Source organism: Neovison vison, chromosome 7, assembly GCF_020171115.1.
Source record: "Neovison vison isolate M4711 chromosome 7, ASM_NN_V1, whole genome shotgun sequence".
Taxonomy (NCBI): Eukaryota; Metazoa; Chordata; class Mammalia; order Carnivora; family Mustelidae; genus Neogale; species Neogale vison.
The window spans coordinates 136646701-136656131 of NC_058097.1; the positions used below are offsets into that span (position 1 = coordinate 136646701).

The 9431-nt window shown below is 42.8% G+C and overlaps 1 protein-coding gene across 1 annotated transcript; it reads right to left on the bottom strand.

Moving 5' to 3' along the window:
• Positions 1–1638: 1638 nt before the first annotated feature.
• LOC122912509 (bromodomain-containing protein 4-like) lies at positions 1639–3522 on the bottom strand. Its single transcript, XM_044258351.1, has one exon. The coding sequence runs from the start codon at positions 3325–3327 to the stop codon at positions 1642–1644; it is 1686 nt and encodes a 561-aa protein (XP_044114286.1). The 5' UTR covers positions 3328–3522; the 3' UTR covers positions 1639–1641.
• Positions 3523–9431: the final 5909 nt, after the last annotated feature.

The following is a 9431-nucleotide window of genomic DNA, read 5'->3' on the forward strand; positions in this document are numbered from 1 at the left end:
CAAAGTTAGTTTGCCCGCGTCTTTGACTAAGATGGCGATGGCAGCCACCATCCGCAGACAGGGTGGCCAACCAGTGGCCACAGGGTCTAGCTTTTTTGACAGGTAGGCCACTGGGCGCTTCCAAGGCCCTAGCCTTTGGGTTAGTACTCCCTTGGCATAGCCCTGTTTTTCATCTACGAACAGTTCGAAGGCCTTAGTCACATCTGGGAGTCCCAGGGCTGGGGATTCTAATAAGGCCTTTTTGATGTCGGAAAAGGCCCGTTGCTGCTCTTCGCCCCAGTGGAACTGAGCCCCCTGCTTAGTGAGGGAGTATAAAGGGGCTGCCATTTCCGCAAACCCAGGGATCCATAGGCGGCAAAATCCAGCAGTTCCCAGGAATTCCCTTAGGTGGCGTGGGGTGGTAGGTGTGGGAATGCGGAGAATAGTCTGCTTTCGTGCCTCAGTGAGCCATCTCTGTCCTTCTCTCAGCTGATATCCCAAGTAGGTGACTTGTTTTTGGCATATTTGGGCCTTTTTGGCTGAGGCCCGATACCCTAATTGTCCCAGTGCCTGTAAGAGGGCTTTAGTGCCGTTCAGGCAATTTTCCTTGGAGTTAGCAGCCAAGAGGAGGTCATCGACATACTGAAGAAGTACCAGGGAAGGATGCTGCACCCGGAAATCAGCTAAGTCTCTGTGCAGCGCCTCATCAAACAGAGTGGGACTGTTCTTGAAACCCTGGGGAAGCCGGGTCCAAGTTAACTGTCCTGAGAGCCCTAGATCTGGGTCCCTCCACTCAAAGGCGAAGAGTGGCTGGCTCACTGGATGTAGCCTTAAACAGAAAAAGGCATCCTTTAAATCTAGCACCGTATACCATTCATGGGAAGGGGGCAGGGTGCTCAGTAGATTATATGGGTTGGGCACAGAGGGATGTATGTCCTCAACTCTTTTGTTGACTTCTCTTAGATCCTGTACTGGCCGGTAATCTCCTGTGCCAGGTTTTTTTACTGGTAAGAGAGGTGTATTCCAAGGTGACCGGCAGGGAATTAGGATTCCTTGATCAAGAAGCCTCTTAATATGGGGCCTTATGCCTTGGCGGGCTTCCTGTGACATTGGATACTGCTTTATTGACACTGGGGTGGCTGTTGCCTTAAGTTGGATTAAGAGAGGGGGCTGTTGACGAGCCATCCCCATGCCCCCCGTTTCCGCCCAGGCCATAGGGAATTCTCTCAGCCAAGCTTCATTTTGGACCTCTGGGGTCTGTTCAGGTTCATATAGTCTATATTCCTCTTCCAAATGGAGGGTCAAGACCTGTAAGGGTCCTCCATTGGGGCCTGTTATTGCCGCCCCTTCTGGGTTGAAGTGGATTTGGGCCTTTAGTTTGGTTAGAAGGTCTCTCCCCAGTAACGGGTAGGGGCAATCGGGTACGTGTAGAAATGAATGCGTCACCTTACCGGTAGCCAGCTGGACCCTGCGTTCCGTGGTCCATCGATAGTTCTTTCCTCCAGTTGCTCCTTGTACCCAAGCAGTTCGGTTGCTAAGTGGTCCTAGAGTCTGGGTTAGGACTGAATGCTGGGCCCCGGTGTCGACTAGGAAGGTAACTGGCTGCCCCCCGACGCTTAAAGTTATCCTGGGCTCAGGGGGGGGCTCCTGGCCCTGACTTCCCTAGTCTTCCAACGTCAGTAGGGAAGTCAATGGTTTGGGCGTCAAGGGTCCTCTGAGATTCTTGGGGTTCCTGGGACACTCTCGGGCCCAGTGTCCTCTTTCCTTGCAATAGGCACATTGGTCTCTGTCTAATTTGGTCCTTCTTCGTTCTCGCTCTCCCATCCTGACTCCCTCTCTGTCCTGTCCCTGAGTAACTACGGTGGCCAATACCTTAGTCAATTCCCTGCTCCGCTTTTTATCTCTTTCATCCTGTGCCTCTTTCATTCTTAACCATATTCTCTCCTCTTTCTCTTCCGGAGTTTCTCTTTTATTGAACACCTTTTCTGCCTCTTTTAATAAGTCAGAAAGTGTATACCCCTGTAGCCCTTCTAATCTCTGTAATTTGCCCCTAATATCAGGGCTTGACTGCCAGATAAAGGACATTGATACACTAGTTGCTTGCCCTTCATCATCAGGGTCATACGGGGTGTACATCCTATAAGCCTCCTTAAGTCTCTCTAGAAAGGCAGAAGGTGTCTCTTCCCTTCCCTGTATTACTTGCTTAACCTGAGCCAAATTAGTGGGCCGCCTTGCGGCTGCTCGGAGACCCGCTATGAGCAACTGGCGATAGAGACGAAGGTGCTCCCTACCTGCAGAAGTGGCGAAGTCCCAGTTAGGGCGGGTTAAGGGAAAAGCTATGTCGATCTCATTAGGCAACTGGGTTGGTCGCCCATCATCGCCCGGTACGTTCTTTCGGGCTTCCAGAAGAACTCTCTGCTTTTCCTCCGAGGTCAGCAGAGTCTGCAACAGCTGTTGACAATCATCCCAAGTGGGTTGATGGGTAACTAGAATAGATTCAATCAAGTTAGTCAGGGTGGCGGGGTCCTTAGAGAAGGGAGGGTTATGTTGCTTCCAGTTATAGAGATCAGAAGCAGTAAAGGGCCAGTACTGTGGCCGACCGTTAGGACCTTCCCTCAAGGGGAAAGCTTGGGAGACTTGACTTGGTGGCTGTGCACGTCGGTCCCTGAGTCGCCCCGCAATGGGTGACGCCAGGGAACTAGGCTTTCGCTCTTCTGTTGTGGCCTCCGGGTAGGGAGGGGGTTCTTCCGTTAACAGGTCGATAAGAGGGGACTCAGTGTCTGGAGGCAAAACGGGAGCAGACTGAACAGGCTCGGGAGCAGGCTGAACAGGCTTGGGAGCAGGCTGAACAGGCTTGGGAAGTTTTGGGGATTTATCCCGGAGTGGGGTAAGGGCAGGGTAAAGAGAAGAGGAAGTGGGAGTAGGTGGGGGAGGGGTGGGTTGCGCAGTCTCCCTGGAGGGCGTGGTTTGGGGGTGGGACAGTTGCTCTTTTAGGGGAGGCGGCGCAGTGGGGGTGATAGGGGAGGAGCAGGGTTTGGGAAGGAGAACAAAGGGCTGGACCCAGAGTGGGGGGTCTGAAACCAGAGCCCTCCAGGTGACGATGTAGGGCACCTGATCGGGATGCCCATGGGGTCCGGGGCTGAAAACTTTGGCTTCCACCTGAGAAATAATATCAAGGTTAAAAGTGCCATCGCGTGGCCATCCCACATTGAAAGTGGGCCACTCGGAGGAACAAAGGGTGACCCATTTCTTTTTCCGTATTTCCACCGATTGGTTGTTTGCCCGGTCTCGGACGTCGCTCCAGTGGCTTAGGGTCAGACTTAAAGGAGTAGTCACTGTCTGTCCCATAATTTCAAGAAAAAAAAGAGTTATTATCACAGAGACAAAGACTAGACTCAGACACAGAACAAACAAACGCGCTGCGCGATTTTGGCGCCAAACCGAAAGCAAAAACTCAAGCGGAGATTCAGGGGGTCCGGATTCCCCCTCTCCAACTAAGGCCGTGTATCCCTCCGATATCGGCCGAGCTCCAAATGCCCCGCTGCCCCGGGGCATAGATGTCCCGAAGGACTCAAATGTCCCGCCCGGCGGGACTACAAACGCCTCTGGAACGTCTTCCAGGGCTGTGAGGGAGAAGTCCGAGCCCGTCAGCTCCTTCTGGCCCTCACCAAATACAAATGGATCCGATCGAACCCCAAACCAAAACCAAACGCGTGCGCGAAATTACAAGTAACAGATCCAGACACCACTACAGACACAACGCGAAATCACAAGTAACAGGTCTAACTATAACCACAAACACAACGAATATAGCGCTGGCCAGCTTACCTCCTGACAGTGGGTCGGTGGTCCCTGGGTGGGGGTCTCACATCCCGGACGAGCCCCCAAATGAAAGATCCCCCGGGGCTCCAAGCACCCCGGAATGGACCCCTTCTCAGGAGGAGACCCCCGGACCCAAAAACCAAGCCGAGTCCACTGATCAGATGCAAACAGCACGAGGTTTATTGAGTTGACACAGGTACCTGCGGGCGATCAAGTCTTAGGAAGACTCGCGCGCCAGCCCTTTGTTCAGGGCCTTTTTATGGGGTACGGGGAAGCGAAAACATACGTACAGAAACAGATACATAGTTACAAAGTTTTCATTGGCTGGTTTGAATATAAGGCATACTCGGTGTTTGTAGATTGGCTTTGAAGGACCCCAGCGAGCGAAGAGAAAGGTGGGGAGGGGGAGTGAGGAGGGGGAGTTGGATCTTATTACTCAGCAGAGAAACATCCTGCCTACGTGACTAGGTCCACATACTTAGGCGATCCCCCCCTTGCCTACGTGACTATCTGCGCGTAACAGGCCGTGCGCAGCAAGTGTACCTATTTCCCCCGCAACATGCCGTTGCCCCCCCCCCAACTCCAGGGCTGTGCTGGGATAAGGGAGGATTGTCCAAGTAGGGGGAAGGGAAGAGGGGTCTCTTCATTATAATCAAAGTTGTTTTAGGGGCTCTCAGGTGGCTTAGTCATTTAAGCAACCTACTCTTTTTTTTTTTTCTCCAATTTATTTATTTTCAGAAAAACAGTATTCATTATTTTTTCACCACACCCAGTGCTCCATGCAAGCTGTGCCCTCTATAATACCCACCACCTGGTACCCCAACCTCCCACCCCCCCGCCACTTCAAACCCCTCAGATTGTTTTTCAGAGTCCATAGTCTCTCATGGTTCATCTCCCCTTCCAATTTACCCAAAAGCACATACCCTCCCCAATGTCCATAACCCTACCCCCCTTCTCCCAACCCCCCTCCCCCCAGCAACCCACAGTTTGTTTCGTGAGATTAAGAGTCACTTATGGTTTGTCTCCCTCCCTATCCAATCTTGTTTCATGGATTCTTCTCCTACCCACTTAAGCAACCTACTCTTGATTTCGGCGTAGGTGGTGATCTCAGGGTTGTGAGATCAAGCTCTCTATAGGGTACTGTGCTGGATATGGAGCCTGCTTAGGATTCTCCTCTCCCTCTCCTTCCCCTTAAAAAAAAAAAAAAAAAAAAAAAAAGTTATTTTGTCATTTTAGTTGTCTTACAGATTTTTAAGCAGAGAAGATGGAAATAAAGGATAAGAGGACAGAAAAATAAAACTAGTTTTGGAAATAGGCAATTTAGCTTCTGAAACTTTTTTTTTCCCCCAGAGTTTTCACTATTGGTAATTTCCATCCCTCTGATTAATTCTTCTAGGAAGTGCTATCATTATCCACTGAAAGCAAGAAGTCTTCCCAGGTTGATGTGAACATAGGTCTTGATTTGGTAAGAGGAAGTCCAAATTCTCAGGATGCACAAAGCTAGGATAAGCAAGAGTCTGAGGCCCCAACTTGCTATCATGCTGAGGGAGGCACAGCTTGACATCATCCCAGGCTGCAACTTTGGTTCAAGACCAAGAAAAGATTTAGTGTCTATCACATTTAAAAGTTTTGTTGTTGTTTACATTTGGGATTGAATGTGAAGATTCTTTTGTAGTCTGGGCAAAAACAGTAGTTCCATCTTTTTTTGGATTTTCTAGTAAATCTTCCACATCCTCTTATTTTCAAGATGTCCATATCCTTTAGATATGGCTCTGGTGTACAGCATACGACTGAGTTTTGTTCTTGTTTTTATCCAATCTAGAAATATTTTTCTTTAAAAATAGATCAGACGATCCATCTATATGAAATGAAATTACTCCCATGTGTGTTTAAACTTATTGTTGTATCATGTGTGTTGTTTTTCATGCTAATTCTGTCTACATCTTTTCCTCATTCATCTTGTCTTCTGTTGGACTCCACTTTACCAATTCTCTACTAGTTCAGAGCTTATATGCTTCATATCTGTTACTTTCATGATTAACTTTAAGTGCTTATCTTTATTAAAATTTAGTTTTAATTGATACCTTTATTTTCCTCCAGGAAAATGCAAAGAATTTAAAATGTTTTAATGCTGTTATTTCTCCTGATGGATAGGATATTGATGTGCATGAGAATATGTTAATATTCATGTTTTGTGTATATATGTAGATATAGTCCACACAATTATGAATATTTTATATTTTGCTTTTAGAGTCAGCCACCATTTTTATAGCTTCATTTGCTCCTTTTCTTTCATATATTTCTGAGCTTTTCTTGGCATAGTGTTCATACTGCCTCAACTATATGTTGAGAAATATTACCAGACTGTATCTACTGGAGGAAAACTCTCACTTGTTTTTGTTATAATAAAAAGTGTTATTTTACCTTCATTCATGAGATACATGCATTGTATATATGTTTCTAGACTGTCAAATGTTTCTTTTTAGTATATCGAGGACTAAATTTAATTAATCTGTACTTTTAATGTAGCATTTGTGAAGTTAGCTGCTACTTTAGTTGTTGCTCTTTCAAAGGTACTTAGTCTGGCTGATTTTAAGATTTTATCTTTTTTTATTGAAGTATAGTTGATAAAAACATTGTATTAGTTTCAGGTGTACCACCTAATTTAATAGCTGATAATTCTGTATAATACTCAGTGCTCATCACAAAAATTGTAGTCACCATCTGTCACCATACAACTTCCTACAATATCATTGACTATATTTCCCATGCTGTACTTTTCACCTTGAAAACTACATCCTTTCATCCTTGTACTTACTTTAGAACTGGGAGTTTGTCTCTCTTAATTCCATTTACCCATCCCCCCCACCCACTGCCTCTTTGGCACCCACCAGCTTGTTCTTTGCATTTTTAAGTCTGTTTCTGGTTTGTTTTTTTTAATTCATCTGGTTTTTTTAAAAAAAATTTAGATTCCACATATAAGTAAAATCATATGGCATTTGTCTTTCTCTGTAAAGTTTATTTCATTTAGTATAATACCCTTTAGGTCCATTCATGTTATTACAAATGACAAGATCTCATTCTTTTTTATGGCTGAGTAATATTCCATAGTGAATATGTATATGTGTGTGTGTGTGTGTGCGCGCAAATTTTATACATATATTAAAAAATACACAATATAAACTATGTTTTCTTTACCCATTCAGCTATTCGTGGATACTCAGGTTACTTCTGTATCTTGGCTATTGTAAATAATGGTGCATTCAAGATAGGGTTGGGTGTATCTTTTCAAATTAGTATTTTCAGGTTTCTTGAGGGGGTAAGGTGGAGATGGTTAATAACCAGTAGTGGAGTTAGTGTATAATATGGTATTTCCATTTTTAATTTTTAAAGAATCTCCATATTGTTTTCTAGAGTGGCTTCCTCAATTTACATTCCCACCAACAGTGCATGTGAAGATTCCTTTTTTTTTCCCCACATCTTCACTCACACTTTTTATTTATTTATTTATTTTTTATGTTAGGCATTCTGACTACTGTGAGGTAGAACTACATTGTGGTTTTGATTTATATTTCCCTGGTGATTAGTAATGAATGTCTTTTCATGTATCTGTTGGCTATGTGTATGTCTTTTCAGAAAAAAGTCTGTTCAGGTCCTATGTCCATTTTTTAATCAGTTGTTTTGTGTGTATTGAGTTGTATAAGTTCTTTATGTATTTTTGAATATTAACTCCTTGTTGGATATAAGCTACAACTTCTTCTTCCATTCAGTAGGTTAACTTTTTGCTTTTGTTGATGGTTTCCTTTGCTCTGCAAAAGCTTTTGATTTTGGTGTAGTCCCAACAGTTTATTTTTTCTTGTGTTTCTCTTGCCAGAGGAGTCCCATCTATAAAAACATTGTTAAGGCCAATGTCCAGGAGATTAATGTCTATGTATTCTTCAAGGATTTTTATGGTTTCAGGTCTCATATTTAATCCATTTTTGTTTATTTTTGTGTATGGTATAAGATAGTAGTCCAGTTTCTTTTACATATAGCTGCTCCATTAGCCCAGCACCATTTGTTGAAGACACTGTCTATTCCAATTGTGTATTTTTGCCTCTTTTGTTCTAGATTAATTGACCATATAATCATAGGTTTATTTCTGGGCTTTTTATTCTGTTCCATCAAATTGTGTCTGTATTTGTGCCAGTACCATTTTATTTTTAGTACTACAGTTTTGTAGTATATCTTGATCTGGGATTGTGATACCTTTGGTTTTTTCTTTATCAGATTGTTTTGGATATTCAGGGTCTTTGTGGTTCCATTCAAATTTCATGATTATGAGGTCTAATTCTGTAAAAAACATTGGTATTTTGATAGGGACTGCATTGAATCTGCATATTGCTTTGGGCAGTATGGACATTTTAACATTTTTCCCAATCTTGAACATGGAGTATCTTTTAATATTTCCATGTTGTTTTCAATTCCTTTTATTAATGTCTTATTGTTTTGAGTATAGGTCTTTTATCTCCTGGGTTAAATTTTTCCTAGATATTTTAGTACATTGTAAATGAGATTGCTTTCTAGATTTCTTTTTAGCTTTTCTATTATTAGTGTAAAGAAACACAACAGATTTCTGTATATTAATTTTATTTCCTGCAACTTTACTGTATTAATTTATTCTGATAATTTTTTGGTGGTGTCTTTAGCGTTTTCTATATGTAGTATTATGTCTTCTGCAAGCAGTGACAGTTTTTCTTCTTCCTTACTAGTTTGGATGACTTTTTTCTTGTCTGATCGCTGCAGCTGGGATTTCCAATATTCTGTTAAATAAAAGTGGCAAGAGTTGACCTTTTGTCTTACTCCAGCTCTCAGAAGAAAAGCTTTCAGTTTTTGACCATTAAGTATGATGTCAACCATAGGTTATTCATATATGCTCCTTATCATATTGAGGTATGTTCCTTTTAAACCCACTCTGTGGAGAGCTTTTATCATAAATAGACATTGTATTTAGTCAAATGTTTTTTTCTGCATGTCCTAGATGATCATATTCGTATCCATCCTCTTGTTAATGTGGTATATCACGTTGATTGCTTTCTGGATATTGAACCATCCTTGAATCCCTGGAATAAATCACACTTGATCATGGCAGATGATCTTTTCTTTATGTAGTCAAATTTGGTTTTCCAGTATTATGTTGGGGATTTTAAAAAATATTATTTTAATTCTTAGATAGTTAACACAGTGTGTTCTATTAGTCTCAGGTGTGCAATATAGAGATTCAGCACTATTCAGTGCTTATCATGATAACTCTATTCTTAATCTCTTTCATTATTTCACCCATCCCCCACCCACCTCCACTTTGGTAGCCTTCAGTTTTTTTCTCTATAGTTGAGTATTTTATTTCAGTTTTTTTTCTTATTTATTTGTTTCTTAAATTTCACATATGAGTCAAATCATATGGTATTTTTCTTTCTTTATTTCACTTAGCATTATATTCTCTAAATCCATTCATGTTGTAAATAGCAGTATTTTCTTTTTATGGCTCAGTACTATTCCAGTGTGTGTGTGTGTGTGCACGTGCATGCACGCGCATGAGTGAATCTGTATATTGCTTTGGGAAGTATGGACGTTTTAACAACATTCCTTCC

Excerpts from the sequence above, each read along its gene's own strand:
- LOC122912509 (XM_044258351.1), bottom strand. The coding sequence starts at position 3,327 with ATGGGACAGACAGTGACTACTCCTTTAAGTCTGACCCTAAGCCACTGG.